The sequence below is a fragment of the Rhodamnia argentea genome, chromosome 3, assembly GCF_020921035.1.
Source record: "Rhodamnia argentea isolate NSW1041297 chromosome 3, ASM2092103v1, whole genome shotgun sequence".
Classification (NCBI taxonomy): domain Eukaryota; kingdom Viridiplantae; phylum Streptophyta; class Magnoliopsida; order Myrtales; family Myrtaceae; genus Rhodamnia; species Rhodamnia argentea.
The window spans coordinates 29,338,089-29,356,581 of NC_063152.1; the positions used below are offsets into that span (position 1 = coordinate 29,338,089).

At 39.3% G+C, this 18,493-nt stretch overlaps 2 protein-coding genes across 3 annotated transcripts; one reads left to right on the forward strand and one right to left on the reverse strand.

Annotated features, from left to right (window-relative positions):
* The first annotated feature begins 659 nt into the window (after positions 1 to 659).
* Positions 660 to 5,593, forward strand: LOC115743190 (flap endonuclease GEN-like 1). Of its 2 annotated transcripts, none has more exons than XM_048276278.1 (8): positions 660 to 1,068; positions 1,487 to 1,663; positions 1,837 to 2,007; positions 2,607 to 2,788; positions 3,442 to 3,688; positions 3,821 to 3,956; positions 4,194 to 4,669; positions 5,145 to 5,593. In XM_048276278.1, the coding sequence occupies exons 1-8, from the start codon at positions 820 to 822 to the stop codon at positions 5,403 to 5,405; spliced, it is 1,899 nt and encodes a 632-aa protein (XP_048132235.1). In that variant the 5' UTR covers positions 660 to 819; the 3' UTR covers positions 5,406 to 5,593. The 2 variants fall into 2 exon arrangements, with proteins under 2 accessions (XP_048132235.1, XP_030533748.1); XM_030677888.2 differs by having other exon boundaries at positions 662 to 1,020.
* Positions 5,594 to 7,417: 1,824 nt separating this feature from the next.
* On the reverse strand, positions 7,418 to 8,080 carry LOC115743040 (transcriptional regulator SUPERMAN-like). Its single transcript, XM_030677628.1, has one exon. The coding sequence runs from the start codon at positions 8,078 to 8,080 to the stop codon at positions 7,418 to 7,420; it is 663 nt and encodes a 220-aa protein (XP_030533488.1).
* Positions 8,081 to 18,493: the final 10,413 nt, after the last annotated feature.

Sequence of the window (18,493 nt, forward strand, 5' to 3'; positions counted from 1 at the left end):
TGCGCCATGTCTAAGGATTGGTATGGCCCATAAATTTTCATGTTTTCGGTGGTTGGATTATGGACTGATTTTTTTATTTTTTTTATAAGGTTCATCTCACTATAAATTTTTTTTAAATAAATCTGCCCATAGGTCGACAAAGTTTTATCAAAGTATGGATTTTATTCATTGAAACTTGAAATGGGTATTTACCGAGTGGTTCCGCGGAATTATGCTAATGCCTTATAATGCATTGCTGATGTTGTCCATGACATATGGGCTAACTGTTAATTCGTCACATTTCATGCGGTGGATGAGTCGCGTGGCGCGGTTAATTTTACTAATTCGTGATCAACCGTACATCCGAAATCAATAAATGTACAAAAGCAATCGTATACAAAGATCGAAAGCATAATCATCTCAAATGATTGATTGAGCAGTTCAGCGCTTGATTTGGATGTACAAATTTCAAATTCGAAGCACAATGTCTCCCAATCAGAGTGGCTGAAAATAATTCTTCTAAATTATTTTCTAATAGTCCGAAAAGGGGAAGGGGTTGACTTTTTTTTTTTGGGGGGTCAAAAAAGGAACGGGAATGGCTAAGACGGAGCAGCTTTGGGCTTCCCAAAGGCCCAGGCCTTATTACTCGCAACTCTCTTTGGGGATGATGGCTTCACCGGCAACGGCGCAATAACGTCCGACCACCGGCCGTCTTCACTCTCTCGCTCAGTCCCTGCGTTCGTTCTCGCTTCTTCGACCTGCGGTGCAAATTGACCGCATGAGGCCTCTTGTCTCGTCGCCCACCTCGTCAAAATCGAAAATTTAGCTCCATCCGGAGCAATGGGCGTGGGAGGTCACTTCTGGGACTTGCTCAAACCTTACGCCCGACACGAACGTTGCGATTATCTGAGGAGCAAACGCGTCGCGGTGGACCTGTCGTTCTGGATCGTCCAACACGAGACTGCGATCAAGAAGAAGTCTTTTGCTCGTAACCCGCATCTGAGGCTCACCTTCTTCCGCACGATCAATCTCTTTTCCAAGGTGTGTGTTGTTGCAGCATTTGTGGCAACTCTGTTCTTGAGGGTAGAAGTACGTATGCCCGCGTCTCTTTCTGTGGAAAAAAAAAACACCTTTTGGTTTGTGTATTGTTCTGTACGGAATGAGTTCGGCTAGAATAATGAATTTTGTTGGTCGAGCCTCATCTTCGGTTTTTTCGTTCACTTTGGTCTGTTTGATTGCTCGTAAGATGAGGAAATGGTTTTAGAATCGAAGTTGTGGTTTCTGCAGAATTTTGGCGTTCATTGTGATTTAACTGTACCTTTTTATGGCTTAGTTGCTTCGAGGCTACGATTGTTTCTTGCTTTTTGTAGTTGCAAGCACTGATCACAATTGCTGATCTGTGCATTTGCTTCAGACTGAGCATTTTTTTTAATTTTGTTTTTCCTAACAGTCGAGTATGCATTAGCTTTAATTTGGCATTAATTTGACAAGCTTCAGACTTGTGTAGTTTGGAGCTTTTCCTGTCTTTGTGGTCGATGGCACTCCTTCTCCACTAAAATCTCAGGCGAGGATCGGGAGGTTTTTCCAAGCTTTTGGGCTTGATTTGTCAAGTTTGCCGGCGCCTGAGGATGGTGTTTTGGTAGAGAGAAACCAGGCATTTAGGAAATGTGTAAAAGAGTGTGTGGTAAGTTTCAGTTTTGAGCCCTTGACCTATTACGTCGCTGAATTTGTTGCCAAACAGCATTCCTGATAAATTTGGGGTGCTTGCTTAAGATTAGGGATGTCGATCCATTATAATGGTTCTTTTTTGACAATTGTTCGAATTCTTTATCTGTCTGTGCACTTCTATTTCTGTAGGAACTTCTGGAACTGCTTGGTATGCCTGTGCTAGAAGCAAGAGGTGAGGCTGAGGCACTGTGCGCGCAGTTAAACTATGAGGGCCATGTAGATGCTTGTATCACGGCTGATAGCGATGCATTTCTATTTGGGTCAAGTTGTGTGATTAAATGCATCCATCCTAATTCCAGAGTAAGTTGCTGCACGTTTTCTCCTGTCATTAGACTTAGTTGTCTTTTACACAATGTTCTTTCTGGAGAAATTTGTGCCATACCATTTATACCTGCCTAGCTGTGGATTCTTCTAATAGTTTAATTATGATCTTTCTTATGCATCAAAATCCCGAAAGATGGTTTGCATAGTCCAACTTTATACTGTTTTTTTGATATATTGTATTGAAGATATATGTAGCTTCAGCAGGTAATGTTTGTCGGACAATATATTGGATTGAAGATACATATATCTAACTTGCTCCTCAATGTGGAAGCCTGAGAGTACATCATAATGTTTGTCGGACAATAAGGATAGCTTTTCATTGAGGTGCAATTTAGATACGTGAATCTAGGAGGTAAATGTAAAGAATGTGGGTTAAATTTTGGGGTGATGTTAGGAAACTCGAATGATATTTGAAAGTTTATTTACATCTCCAAACAGGGAGAAGTTCAGGAAGACAAGGCCTAATGTGCAAGAATTTTGCTTAGTACTGTTGGGTAACAGTCATTGCCATCTTTAAGGTGCTGATATGGGCTTTAGTTGTTTTGAGGCAAATATGAATATCTTGTTGCATGCAGGAACCCTTTGAATGCTATCATATCTCAGATATTGAAGATGGTCTGGGGTTGAGGAGGAATCATTTTATAGCCATCGCTCTACTTGTTGGCAACGATCATGATTTACGGGGGGTACAGGGAATTGGAGTAGACAAAGCTCTTCGCTTTGTCAAAACTTTTAGTGAAGAAGAGATACTAAACAGGTTTATCCTAGAGGTTTATTCATGCTTTTCTTGAATGTTGTTTGGATGAAGATTTCGCCATTAAAAAATATGTTTGTAAGATGAAGTACTACTGTGACGACCCTGCCCCTCTGCACCCTATGGACCTATCTTCATGATCAAACAAAGCATATTGTAAAAGAAACGCAAATTTGTCAAAGTGGCTGATATTTGCGTGACTTCATGTCCAAGTTGATGTCGTTGGACTGATCATGATTGAATTGAAGAGTTTAAAAAGACTGAGATACTCGCATAAGAAAAGGACAGAAAAGCTTACCTGAAAAAAGTTAATAGATAAAATAGTTGGAATTAGAGGATCCTGCTTATCAAGCATGAGTTTCTTCTTCCTCGTTTGCGTTGTCTAGGTTTGGTTGGTGGTTCTCCGTCTAATTTGAGAAATGGGAGAGTGGGGGATTTGAAGTAGATTGTTTTTCTTGGCCATATATCCACTAAATTGTTGAAAACAGGGGTATTGCTAAGGTGTGAAAAATGTCATTAACTGTATCTTCATAGATTGACTAAAAAAAATCTTACAATGCAATCAAAGGCAAACACAAGGTGTGGACAAAATATGTATGTATATTGTAGTCGGAGTAATCAATGGATTCAGTGACTGAAGGCGATTGTCCTTGCAGTTTAAAGGAAATTGGAAATGGTGAAAAGATGCTGTGTGAAGGGAAGGCTGGGTCTGCTGATGATCCTCTACATGGATCAGATAGCATCACACCAAAGCAAAGACAATCTCACTGCTCTTTCTGTGGGCATCCAGGGAGCAAAAGAGATCACTTCAAGTTCTCTTGTGCTAATTGTATTACCGGTGATGATGCAGGTTGCCTGAAAAAGCCTGATAGATTTAAATGTGACTGCTCCTCATGTAATATGGTAATATACACAGATCAATTTCTATATCTTCCCTGGGTTAAATAGTTTGGAGTTGTATCCTTAATGAAGTTCACCGTGCGCCTAGTGGAATGCTTTGCTACTATTCTGACAGGAAGCAAATGCATTGTGTAGGACAGGAAAAGGAAGGAACAGAAGAAGCACGAAAGTTGGCGAATAAAAGTTTGTGAAAGGATCACGTTGGAGCCAAATTTCCCAAACAACGAGATAATCACAATGTATTTGTCCACGAATCATGGATACTTCGATGGTAGGTTTGCGAGTACTTATCTTTAGCACTTAACTGTGTTTGGGATTGAGCTTATATTATGGACTGAACTGTGTTCAGACAAGTAATCGAGCTTTGGTAAGTAATTCTTGTGGGATAGACAAGTTCAGATATTGATGTTGCCTGTTTATGGCGTTATGGCTTTTACTTTACTTCATTTCAGAAACAATTCAGAATGTACTTCTCTTCTATCCTTGAGTTCTTTCAGCTTTTCGACAGGGAGCGGTGGACCACGTATATCATGGAATAGGCCACAATCTGAAATGCTGGTTGATTTCTTAGCTTTCCATCAACGCTGGGAACCATCCTACATACGCCAGAAATTGGTTCCAATGATGTCCACTATATATCTAAGAAACATGGCCACAAATACAGCAGATGAGTTGCTCTGCGATCAGTATGAGTTTGACTCCATCCACCGCATGAAGACGCGATATGGATATCAACTTTTTGTGGTCAAGTGGAAGAAAGCTGGTCATGCATCTGGAGGCGCTGTGCATGAAATCTCTGATGATCCGGCTGGTTCTCGGCCACATGGGGTCATTGATATTGATGATCGGGATGATATCTTGGAGGAGTCTGAGGTCCCCCAAATTCAGGTTGTTGATGGAACTTGGTTTTTGTTGACGGATGAGGACATAGAACTTGTTAGAGCTGCTTTTCCAGAAGAAGTTGATAGATTTTTGAAAGAAAAGGTAAGTCATTGATTTGTTTGGTTTGTCTATTCCTCATCTTAGCCAGGAATCAGGTATTCCGCTTTATGGTATTTTTTCTGTTGAGGATAAGCAATGAGGGATTGAAAACAATGGCCCATGTAATCTACAATTTCGACTAAGGGATTAGAGGAAAGATGAGAATTTGACCACCCATTCTCTGAACTGATCGATGCAGAGTAAGACATGATTAATTCATAATAGAAGCATTAACAGGATGCCCTCAAATACAGAAGCAGTACTGGATGAGTCATTGCATTTATTGGTTTACGACACAAATAGGCTCATTTAAGGCTGTGTTTCTACCTGTCGCATAGGTTATTTGGAATGGTCAGTGGCTCATGACCCTGTGAGTTAGCACTTGGTTCATTAATTTTCTTGGTCTGAGCTTTATCAAAGTTTGTCTTTCTGATGATGGATTATCGACGTACTCACGTACTTTATATGTGCCAAGCAGGAGCTAAAAGAATCAAAAAGAGGAAAGAGTGCAAGCATGACCCCTGAAGGGACAGAATCGGAATTAACAAAGTCCAAAGGCGTCCAGCTAAGTATTACCGAGTTCTATCGGTCCGCCAAGGTTCTGTACCAGGCAAAAGCAGCTGATGACATAGTCAACGACTCCAAGAGCTTTGGGGATGGCTCATCAAAGAAAAAGAGTAGAGGCTCGAGCTCTAGCTTTTCCAAATCTGCAAGACGTCGCCTTCTGTTTGATTCATGAGTTTGTACAGTCTTTCCAGCATTTTTGACTCGCAAGAATGCGGATCCTAGTTCGACTGCATTTTGTAAATAAGTAGAGGCTTTTCTTTTTCCCTGGTTGGAGTAAACAAGTTGAGGTTTACTCGTTGCTTCTTCAAGTTCTGTAGATGAATGTCTGTCTATGTCATCTTCCCCTCTTTCTCGCTTTCATTTTCCTTTCAATGTTCAACTGAAGCTTCTTTGCATCAGATCCAGTTTCAGGTCTCAGGGATTTAGCATTCTTCGAAAGCGGATAGTTATTTGCCCATCTGGTTCGGCCTTTTCTGAATGGGAAAAAACCACCAAAAATCTTGAACTATGTCAACTGTGACACATTTACTTCAAATTTTTTTTTTGTGAACAAAAATCTCAGACTTTTAGTCATGTGACACATTTACTCCTAATTTTTTCTTGTGACATTGAAAATCCTAAACTTATACCCGTGTGACATATTTACCTCAAAATATTTTTTGTGACATCAAAAATTCTAAACTTATATTCATGTGGCACATTTACCTCAAAATTTGGGATAAATGGGTCACATGAATATAAGTTTGGAGTTTTTAGTGTCACAACAAAAATTTTTGGAATAAATGTGTCACATAAGCACAAGTGTGGGGTAAATGTATCATATGCGTGCAAGTTTAGGGTTTTTTGTGCCGCAAGGAAAAGTTTGGGGTAAATGTGTCACAGCTGGTATAGTTTAAGGTTTTTTATGGCTTTTTCCCTTTCCGAATTTAAGGAAACTTAGCTGAACTGGTTTTGGTATTCTGGATCTTCTTAAGCGGCGTGACCTCTCCAGACAAGGCAGACGTCTATAGGGCTGAGCAACTGGACCAATTCAACACGACAACCAGACCAAACTGGCCTTCGAGCCAACCAAGATCCAGTTTGAAATAGACACACAAGACCCCTCAAACTGACAAGACTTTACTAATCACAGGCTAAGAAAATAATATATTTAAAACACATTATGCGACTCTTACGAGGTAAACCAGGTGTTCTACCCTGGTTTCAAGTATAATCGGTTTGGTTTCAGCTGGTTCTAAGTATAACCGATTCAATTCTCCTTTTCAAATTTTTTTTTTTTCGAATTGGGATCTCCAAAGTAAAAGGTTTCGTGTTCCGGTCTGGGAACCAATCACTCCTGCTCGCCAGCATCAAGTATCACGTACTGTACTTGATTCGTGGGCGGGTCTCAAAAAAATGTTTTCGGCCATGAAGTTGGTCGTGGGTCAGGAAGGTCAACCGAACTCTAATTGGGTCCTAAAGTTGGCCTAAGTGAAAGCTTTACATATCCATTGACTACGCCAATCACTTTTTTTTTTTAATCTGTAAAAGATCAGAGGATGGATGTTGGAAGCAAACCCTAAGTTTGCCATACACATGAAATCTTCTCAAAACACAAAGAAGGGAAGCAAACCCTTTGAAGTACAGACACTAGCTATGGCTTTTTATTTTTATTTTTATAATAATCTTATCTTTCTATTTGCGTATGTTGTACACAAATAGTTTCAAATTTGTCTAGCTTAGCCTCGTTAGAGATTTATAAATCCAAAGTTGATTATTTCTTTATATAAGCACCTGATGTTTTCTACGAAGAACTAGCTCTCTTTTATTCTGCACACATATGTCCACAACGTGCAAATGAAATGATAGATTGAATCTATCGAAGAGCTTATGACACAGTGTATCCAAACTTTGAGATAGTATCGCGTTCAAACTTTGTCGATATTTTATAGTCCAAACTTTGATTTCATTAATGTACACTTATAGCTTTAGGACACACCTTGTCACTCTCTAGTGAAACCGCACTATCATCACACTCGTCACACAAAAAATGTAAATGTGCAAAACCATAACGGAGCAAAGCCAAAGGTTGCCACATAAGTCTTCGTAAAAGAGACCTTTTCATCTCTCGCACTTCTCCTCTCTTCTATATTCCTCGAACTGCAATGAATAAAGACAGTCGAAGTCCATCTGTATAGATTCTTTCTACTGTGGAGATACCGCTGGTCCATGTCCTAGTCGAAGCTCCAAATCAAGCCCGTCCATGGCAGAGTCCTCGGAGTTGTTGCTGGTGTCATCGACCTTAGGTGACTTAGAACCTGCAGTTTCATATCTTTTGGAGTAACTTTGGGAAGGAGATGGGAAACTGTTGTTGCTAGGTGGATAAGGTGAGATTGAGAGGAGAGTGGAAGGTGACGATGAAGTGTTGAAGATGCCATTAGGGCTAGGTAATTGGTACAGAAAGCACAGCCCTCCATTGGCAACAAACTCATCGGCCCGGATCATGAGCGGTGGAGCTGCGGAAGACTGGCATGAGTGCGACTGGTGGAGCCTGGCTCGATCCCTCCGGTGCACGTTCATGTGTCCTCCAAGCGCCTGCGCGGAACGGAACTCTCTCCTGCAGAAAGTGCAAGTGTAAGACCTCGGCGGCCAAGTCGCGCCCATCATGTTCCTGGTGTCCTCCGCGAAAGCCTTGACCTCCCACGAGTCGTCGTCTTCTGGGGGTTGATTAGCGTTCCACATCCATGAGCGGTTCTTCAAGCTCGGGCAAGGGTTGGTTGCTTGATTTTGGTGTTGGGTCTCTTGAGGTTGAGCCAACTTGTGAGCCTGGGACGTCAAGGAGACAAGGTCATCAAGATCAATTCCCATAGTCGCAGGTTCTTGAATTTATGAGGACGGGGAGTGAAGGAGAAGAGGTTAAATACTAAATGGTGAATGGACAAAAGAACGAGGTTTAGTGGAGACAAAGTGAAGCCTGACTCTAGATGCACACAAGGTTTTTGTCGGAAGCAGTTGATTTTTAGCATGGGCTGGCAATTCAATTAACATGTCCAACTCAACTAGTCATCTCTTTTCGACCAAAAAAAAAAAAAACTAGTCATCTCTTTCATTCATGCAAGGACAAAGGGGACTTACTTCGGCCCCAACGCCCTTCTAATTACTTGTTCAATGATCTCATCTTGTGTCATAACTTAATTAAAAATTCTTGGAAACTTACCATATGTGAAAGGGTTTTAGTGACTTAGCGAATAGTCAATTAATATAATAAATTGCTATAGCAAAGAGCTAAATTGTTTAAGAACTGAACCTCGTTTCTTCTATGTTAGGCTAAACTTTGCCTCTAGTTTATTATTTACCCAACAATATAATTTCATGAAGTTTGTGCTTAAGCAAAAGTCCGATTCCTCGTCGAGTCGGAGCCACCCCGACTCATGTAATCCCTTGTGATTTTGGGTTAAGGGGCATGTTCTCTATCAATCAGCTCCCTCATGCAAGCTAGAGTCTTGACAAAGCAGGAACAAGATCTTCCTTTATCTTTTCATTAACTAGTGCAAGAAGATCACAACACTTCCTTCAAAATAAATTTTGCGGTTCATCAAGTTTACCTCATGCATGTGTGCGGTTTCGCTCCACATTCGATTTTGTAAACGTTTAGGCTTAGCAATTTGGTTTTGTTTCTAGCAAGAAACCCAACTTTGGTTACTGCACGATCGAGAAGATATGACTTTGTATCTTTCCTTACAAAAAGAAGAAATGATTTCACTATCCACCCATAGAGCACACAGATCTTTGCTTCCCTAGGATCCTTAGCGAATTTTTTATTCACTTGATCCGTATCGTGTCCACCACAACTATCTTACCGTATCGTTCATTCCAAAAGTAATTTCTTGGAATTTACTTCGATAGAGAATATTATTGCAATCATTTGGATTGTTCGACATTATTAATAGTTCTGCCAGCCAAAACTCAATCCCATTTATCTACTTTGCTAGGGACAAAAACACTAGAAGATGATTGACGGTAATCTTCTTATGATTTGTCTTCTTGCTCCTCCAATACACTAGTAATTGAATAATTAATAACAGGTGTAATTGCTAATCTATCTCGCATGATTATATGCTTCCTCGCTCGGCTCTTCCTTCTTTTTTGTCACGTTTATAGCTAGGGAAAGCTACAAAAGCTGCAGCTTCTTGGACAAAAGTCTCTACGGCTGTGAAAAGGCAACAGCCTGCCTCAATCATTCAGAGCAAGATAGTCTAGGGTTCATTATTCTGCACGGGAAAAACGAGCCCAATCAAGAAAAGTTCAAGAAACAACCTGTTGAGGAGACATAGCGTTCTTCGCCTACGAATTCACCGAGAAAAAACCCCAGTCTCCTTTTTTTTTATTATTTCACTTCTTTGTCTTCTTTTTAACGTCGCTTCCCGACAAGATTCGCAGGTAACACCGTCTTTGGGGCCCCAACCACCTGGATTTACAACGCAGATGAGCTCACCAGTCAAAACTGAGCAAAAGACAATAGTGAACGAGATAAGCAGCAGATGTTTTTATATTACTCAAGCCATTGACCTTCAGAAACTCTCTGGCAAGTGCGGGGGTCAAATTGAGACACAAGATGTTCAGTTCATTACTTAGTGACTATCGACATATTTTCACCTAAGATAATATTTAAATGTCACATTCAACGCCAGTTATTGATCTTATCACTGGAAGGATATTCTTGGTTCATGGGTTGGCGTCAAAAGACCAGCTTTCTCGAGGGATTAAATTAAAATGCTGGGCCAAGACAAAATATGGAAAGACCAGGAAGAAAAAGTCAAAACAAGGGTAATTCATGAGGGGCGTTTTTAAAATTTTTAATAGTACTTGGGAGGATCCATTGAAACTCTCCTTGATGTTAATACTGGGAAAGAGCTAGGGTTTGTGTTTGTCCACATCAAGCAAGTGGTATGTATCACCACAAGTAAATCAAGGATAAAAAAACCAATCATTCTCGACAAGTTCTTAAACTTAGCAAGAATGGCACAACAAGGAATTGGAAGTTTGCGTGTTGCTAAGGTAACTCTAAGCACTTGTCAATTGAGATGCAATGATTGAGCCTTGGGAATGAACAAAAGATGATCCTTTTCATGTACTTATTTTGCTTAGGAAGCCGCTAGCCTGACAGACTGATAGTCTGATGATACCGTTATTATTTCTGATCCCATAATGTTCCAATTAATGAGTGCTTTATGCAAAACACACGGTGATGGTGTGTGGATCTATGGTAAGAAATAACCGACGATGCGGTCAGACTGTCAGGGAAGCATTCTCCTTTTGCTTATATATGATGTATCAAATTGGCCACTCCTTCCATCTCTTTGTAATATTGGAAAAGAACAGGAAAATTTGTCCAAAAAGTTCTAAACATATTGTATTTTTATCAATTTAGCCTTAAACATTTTAATTTTGCTAATTGAGTCATAAACATTTTCAAGTTTTGCCAATTGAATCCATTCGGCCAATTTTGGCCGAAAATCATTGACGCAAAAGTTGGCTATCTTACGTGGCATGGCCGGTGCCAATGAGGACAATTCGTATTAATATTTTCATATTTTTCAAATTATTAATTTTTCTATGTTTTCTTTTCTTTTTGTTTTGTTTTTTTTCTGGAAGTGACGGCGAGGGTTGACGGTCCCTCTCCAGCCACCCAGCGAGGGTCCTTGGGCCTTTGCCGACTGTTGCAGAGGGCTGCGGCGCTCTGCTCCCATGGCAACTATCGCTAACCCGACCGGCCCTATTCGATGGAAACATTATTCACTTGCGACCATCAAAATCGGCATTTAATTAACCTTAGCTTCCTGCCACACGATTCCAGTAAATATCTTAACTCGGCCACTTTGTTTCAATTATACAGAAACGTCTAAGTGCCCTTTGCTTGGGACATGGTCATCTTCACCAGTTCAGAAGGCTTCAAGCACATGATTACAAGACCGTCCACATCTCTCATTCTGCTTTTTCCTTGTACTTTACTTGGCTTACCAGGTGTGTCCGCAAGCAGAACATTTGATTAATAAAACTGGTGGTGCGAATGGTGGCCTCTGCACGTGTTTTGGTGACATAACTCGTGAGGGTTCCTCCGCTTTAAGCATGATCATCGTGGGACCGAAGCTAATTTCCTAAATGGAACTAAAGAGAGAGATCACTAACGTTGGAAATGCGGGAGGACGAAGAATTGAATGATTAAATTGTTTCACCCTCTTGACCAGACAACGATCTCAATGTCTAATCCTTAAGTTTGCATTTTCATATATAGGAACTCTGAGGAGGAGTTTAGGCTGCCTTAAAATTTAATTAGGGTGTTTTTTATTTATTTTTTTTAACTTGTGATCTATCATAGGGGCGATTCTACTATCACGTTTCCAAAAAAACGGATATTCTTTTCCATGCTGGTAGAGTTCTAAAACAGTTGAAAAAAGTAAGTATCGAAGAACTGTCGGAGAAAGATGGTAACTCAAATCTCAACAAAAAGAAAGTTCATCAATTATGAAAAAAATTTAACACCGATAAGTAATTGAAAAGAGAGCTGGTAATCCAAGGCTAATTGGTAGTTTGATTCGAGAAAAGTTGACAAATCACGCTAAGTTATTTGGTAACTTCCTATGAGATTTAGTAAATTCAAAAAGTGAGTAAGTTTACACAAAAATTGCTAGCTTGTAAACTATAAAAAGTTTTCTTTAAAATTTTGGTAAATTACCACCAATTTTTCTTGAGAAAAATGTCATCAAACATTTTTTTTTTCACCAAGAACCTTTTGACGTTACCAATATTTATTGAAATTTACGGGCATGAAAAGAAAAAATATATACTATCTTGTACTTAACAATAGAATTCTACCTATTAGATAGCTTGAATTGTATTAGTCTCGATGGTTTCGTGACCTTCCTCAATGTCAGCTTCCTGAAAAGTTTTGAGTAGACATGGAAATGACCCATAATTTGACTTTTAAGGGGTCGGAGAACAAATTGCAGAAGCTGTATTATGAGGGAAAGGATATATTTCCGACGTCAAAATCGGATCTCTCGTGGGTAATCTCTATAGTTATCGGTTCCGATACGTAGACCAAATGAACCATTTCTATTCGAATTGCATCAAGTAGTTAAAGCAAAGTCACGCCTGTGGCTTGTTGAGCTTCGAGCTTAGTAATCATTCTTCATGCCAACTGCTTCGCAGTGGAAATATCGGAATGTTTCCAGGTCTAGGCCACCGACGCAAGAATTCCGCCACCACGTTTTTGGGATTCATTCTTGAAGAAAATTCCGAAGATCGGTTTTACTATAGCAGATTAAAATGCCAGATCTGTTTGAAGGAGATTCATGTTGAAATGCAGGGATTGAAAGTGCATGAAAAGGGATTGTCATCAAGAACCTAATAGAAATCTAAGAATAGAAAGCGGGAAGCAAATGCCAAATGGACCCTCCATTTCCAAGATAAATAAGGGCCCAGCAGTTTAACCCAAGATTAAAGGTCCATTAATCATGTCCATCATGTCTGAACCCAAAAGCCTAGGCCACTTTCTTGATCGTTTAGGGTTATTAAGTAGCGGCTAGCTAGTTCTTTTTCTCCTATTTAAATCATTACTAATACTTTTAATTTTTTTTTTATATTTTTGAACTCCTTGTCCGACGCTTCTCATGCGAAGTATCTCGACATAATTAATTAGGGTTTTGGACCCATTGGATGATGAAACAAAGTGGATGCTATGTTGCACATGGGAAGGTGGAATGAATAAACCCTAGCAATTAAAGGCCCAAGCACATGCAAACACAGTGACCAGCACGTGGTCGATTTTTTTTTTTTTTTTGTGCTGAGCTCTAATGTTTTCAAGGGTGGTACAATTTTTTGTCGATGAAATTGATGGATAGGCGCGACCTCTCTTTTGTTGGCATCCGGTTACGAATTACAGACATATGGCACGGCGAAGACGGAAAAATTTTGACAAGTGATCTCATTTTTCTTAACTCACATGTGATTTTTAATTCGGAGTATTGTATGATTCTTTACATTTTAATTCAGTGATTTCGTATCGAACCACTTGTCTTCTTCAAAACAAACACTAAACGAAATATTGATTTTCCTCCGCCCACAGCTCTCATTCATCATAAAATAGGAAATTAATTAAAAAGGGATAATTGCAAAAATACATTTGAAGTTTACATTTAAATATCAAGAACAATTTCTTACTTTTGAAAACTTTTGACTTGCATCTCCTCGAAACGGAAAAGATGCATTTATCTCCCAAACCTTACACCCATCTCTTTCCCCTTCCTCTCTCTTCCTCCACCCTCACACACACACACACACACACACTGAATTGTCTGTCTGTCTATTTGTTTGTCTGTCTCCCTCCACCCCTCGCCGCCGCTGCCTCCATGCTCGCTGATGTCCCAATCCAGTCTAGATTGGGTTGCCCAACCTTTATTTGGACCAGATACGAGGCAGCAACCGCCGCCAGCCTTGAGCCTGAGGTTGGCGGCAATTGGGGACAGCACGGGGCTAGACAGAAAAGCGGCGGTTGGCCAATTACGAGTAGGATAGAGAGAAGTGTGTTAGGGTCTCTTATTCATAAAGGAAAATGACAATTTGTGTAAACATGTGAGGTTGTAATAATGCTAGTTGACATTAAAATGGAAAACTCAGAATTTAAGTTGTAGATTTCGGAAGTGGGGATGATAATTCATATGTGGGTGAAAACCTCGGAATGCCTTTTGTCCTTAACACGCATATATATAAAAAGCCAGGTCAAGGTCATCACCTTCTCCATAAGCATGTCACTGAAAACTGACAACACTGAACAATGTTTATATATATTGTTTCTCCCTAGATTTCTGTATTCTTGGAGGGGCAGTTTCAGAGGAGTGAATTTTAATCTGCTTTCTTTGCACTGAAACAGAGGCGTAATGATTTCCGAAGAGATGATTTGAAACCCTGAGGAAGATAAATCTCACTTCCATTCCCCGCTTAAATGCAGAACGTTTAAGCTGAGTTGAAAGCTCATTTGACTCTCAAAGCTGCTTGCTTGTTGAGCCCAAAAGCTGCTGCATTCACACATATTTTGAGGCTCCAATAAAAATTTAACCAACGGAAAACATCACTCCGAGATCCAATTAAGAACGATAATCCAGAGATCATGTCTTGCTTTCGGAGATTCAAATGAACCCCAGCTGCAGCTGCACATTCCCATTATTCTTCTCATTTCTACTTTCTAGGGTTTTCTAGGGTTCTCCATTGCTGTCCCCTTACCAAGGCGGTCAAGATCAAATTTCGATTCTCTTCTTCTGCAACATGTTCAGGTGACCAAAAAAAAAAAAACACAGACGCAACAATTGGGTCGCTTCCTTGATTCAGTAAAGTACTATTTTTGGTGTTTCCGATGACCAGTCCTCTTCGAAGTTCATGAACGACACCCTTCATTGAATATGGAGACATTTCCTCTTATCTAAGCATTTTCTACAAGGCAATAAATTAAGAACTTGCAGAAAGAGAGGGGAACTAAAACACGAGTTAATTAAGGATAAAAAGATGGAGTATTCTAAAGAAAAACTAACTTTTAGAATATATAGCATGATCCAAGTATATCTCTAGTTTTTTTTTTTTTTGGTAAGGGTAGATCTCTAGTTTTTTATCTCTCATATGTACATAATGCTAATTATCCAATGATTACACGTATGGATTAACAATTTTTTTAGCGATTGCACTATAGTAAGTCAAATAAAAACTATAGTAAGCCTTTTCATAATCTATATACAAAAGGACAGTTATTATCTTAAAACAAAGTGATTATATTATTGATGTTTCGATATGAAATAATAGCCAGAATAGTAAATTAAACAGCCTTCTTGACTCTCGACACTCCCCGTGCGTACTTCTCTGGAAGTAAAATGGTAGGTTATAATATTCAAGTGCTTTGTTTAATTGATTAATTAGTTAGTGCAGTCAATTTCATTCTCCTCGCGAACAGACAAAATATTTCTCAGGCGTTTTTATAAAAGTTGGAAATCTTACAACAACGTCAAAAGCAGAGGTACTCAGCTACTCTCTCTCTTTCGCTGTTGTTGGTGAGATGTACTAAGTGAAGAAACAATGTCCATCCACGAATCACAGCTTAATAAGGACAATCTTTGATTAGTTCGCTGATGTCGAATCGACGGGATTTACACGTTGGTTCGAGGGAAATTAATTACTTTATAAGCCTCTGTTCCAAAGATGTGCTACAATCATGGGACGACGCCGACTTTGAATCCGATGATCAAGAACATTGAGAAAGGCACGGACAATTTCGTTACGTCGGAAGAAGACAGACGAAGGGCCTGTAGTTAGACTACCGTGGAAGCAATCAATAATTTGAAAATTCACAAGCAAAGCCCACAGCAATGGTCATACAACAATACGAAAGGGTCACAAATTGGATCAAAATTAAGCACTTGGAAGACTAAGAGAAAGGAGACAAAAAGTTCATGATAAAGGAAAATATTTTTCAAAGAAAATATGAAGATTTCATTTATTTGATGATTTAAGGAAAATGATTTCCTTCTTGCCAAAAGTGCAAGTCGTTTTCCTCCAATTTAAGCTTCTTGTTTTCAGTATATGAAAAAAAATTTCCGTAGATCTGTTAGTTTTCTATCATCAAAATATCAGAAAGTCGAAAATCAGTATCCCGAAAACAATTTTCCTTCAAATAAACAGGCCGTAAATGTAAGAGCAGCTCAATTTGTACCTAGTAATATGATCCTTTACACAAGTCTGAAGATACTTAAGCAGACTACATCACATTTGTTGATAACTTCCATTTCTGGTGAACATTTCCATTCCTAATATCCCGTCAACAACAAATAATCCACGATATCGAAAATAGTTTTATGTAAATGAAATGAAGCTTGAAATTCTGTTCCAACCCCAAATTACGGACCACATGAGCAGCGTACATCGGAAGAACATGTTTGACGAACCATTTTCTTGTCACCGTCGGTTGTTAATAGGAGATTTTTATCGTGTGGAATTTGTTGTATCTATCAATATCACCTAGAGGAGGTGAATAGATTATTTTACTTGAATTTGACTAGAAATTGCGGAATTAAAAGAAGGAAGTCAAATTTCGGCCAAAAAAAAAAAATCAAATCAAATATCACACAAAGTCAGAATCTGAAGATATACCGTTTATGAATGTGAACGCCAATATGCAATATCGTATCAAACACAATAACAAGAGTTTAGGGATAGAGAATATTGCACACGAAAATTGTAGTGATTCGGCTTAGATGAAGCATACGTCCACTCTCCACGCCGACGGCCGATAAGTTGGATTTCACTAGATGAATAGGTTTAAAATACGTTATGATACTCTCTATGATAGATCACACTTCTCTCAACCACACATACAAAGCCTCTCAATGATTGAAATATAAATCTCACAAAAGCAAGTGTATAGAATCGGAAGTGCTCTTTGAACTTTGGAATTATTCTGATCACGTACCCGTAACAGCACTATTATTGATTTTCTTTTGTACTCATTCACCTCCAAACTAGCCGTTGGGCTGGTCTTCAAAAGGATTGCTCTTTAATATTTGATTGGACGCCATCAATTTTGATTGAATAAGACTGTATCTAGAAGATATAGTGGCTGTTGAGTATTGAATCTGAACCCCTTTAATTCAGTCGCCCATATAGCTCAATCTTTGGGTTCCATATGTAGATACCTTCATTTATGAAAGTTGTCTTGTCCCTTCAAAGGCAATCTCCAAATCAAAGATTACAAACTTCCTTTAAAAGAAATCCCCAGCCATATATGGCATGCGCCGATGCTCGTGTATAAGTTTTCTTCAAAGGTGTAGTTGAATTTATATAAGTGATACTTCACTTAATTTGGATAACATAATTCAACTCCTCCAGAAGCATATACGCAATACTCTTGACTTGCATGTGAACAACCAACTAAAGTAAATATAAGCTCCTTGTCTCTCGTGTATTACCTGAAATAAAGTACAGCAAAATGTATTTACCAGATTCGATATGACCAAGGGCAGTTTTGTCAATGTCGAAATATTTTAGTAGAGGTTTTCTCAACGCAATCACCAATTGGTCTTCAAATGGCGGTTTTTTTTTTCTTATTTTTCACAGAACAAGAAAAATATTTGTCTTTCTGATGAGAATCAAACGAATTATCAACTGAGAAGACACAATCAAATGTATTCTAACATGATCCACGCAAGAAAGACCTCATTCAAAGGGAAGGTCTCCAAGAACGTAACAAAAACTCTCTCTCTCTCTCTCTCTCTCTCTCTCTCTCTCTGTGGAAGGGTTCAGCTTTTTGGGGAAACCCTAATCTATGATACGACGATATACCGTGTCCGTGTGGGGGAGTGCGGGAGAATTTGACTGGTTATTTCAGAGAGATGCACGCACGCAACGATCAGAAAAAGCAGCTTCGGCTTCAGCTCTCTCTCTCTCTCTCTCTCTCTCTCTCTCTCTCTATCTTTTTACACGCTTGTGGGGTATATTGGTTTGACGTATTGACAGACAGGGACTTTGATTTGTGGGTTGGTAATTTGGGTGGATCTTTCCGAGGACAGATCTGGTCAACACCCCCTTCCAAAGTCAAGGCCTCGCCCTCCCTCCACATCTCATCTCCCCCTCTCTTTTCTGTAAAACTTTCACCCTCCTCTGACTCTCTGCGCCTGCAGGTGATAACTCTCATGGATTTTCTCCAGGTAATGATCTCTCTGACTGAGTCTCTGCTTCAAGACCCCGAGAGAGAGAGAGAGAGAGATTGTCTCTCAACTTGTTTTTTGTTGTGGAATACTTTTGGTAGGACAAATTTTTTTTTTTTTTGTACTTCTTTGGCTCCACCCTATGCAAGAGTTGCCTTTCTTCAATTTTTGAAAATACGAAAATTACTCTATATATCCTAAAACTTAAAATTGAACAGATATCATGAGCATGGTCTATAAGCAATAATTTAAACTTTAAGTATCGATTATACATAACACAAGAAAAGTCTCTTTTGTCGATTGTTCATCTGAGATTGTATTCAGGATATGCGAGAAAGCTTAGATGGAAAAACTTCTATCTTTTGGTCATCCAACTAAAATCATTTTGTGCTATTATTCTTTTCTGCCCGCTTTAACTGTGACTAGAGAGAGACCCCCGGGATTTAAGGGGAGGAGAGAGAGAGAGAGAGAGAGGAACAATTACCAAAGAGAAAATGTGCCTCGTGGCCGACAGCCATACGCCTGCCTCTTCAAA

Bases quoted from the DNA above. Each gene is read 5' to 3' on its own strand.
- LOC115743190 (XM_048276278.1), top strand. From the start codon at position 820: ATGGGCGTGGGAGGTCACTTCTGGGACTTGCTCAAACCTTACGCCCGA. The intron at 3,689-3,820 runs GTAATATACACA...TGCATTGTGTAG, and splicing joins ACTGCTCCTCATGTAATATG to GACAGGAAAAGGAAGGAACA. The intron at 3,957-4,193 runs GTAGGTTTGCGA...GCTTTTCGACAG, and splicing joins GAATCATGGATACTTCGATG to GGAGCGGTGGACCACGTATA.
- LOC115743040 (XM_030677628.1), bottom strand. From the start codon at position 8,080: ATGGGAATTGATCTTGATGACCTTGTCTCCTTGACGTCCCAGGCTCAC.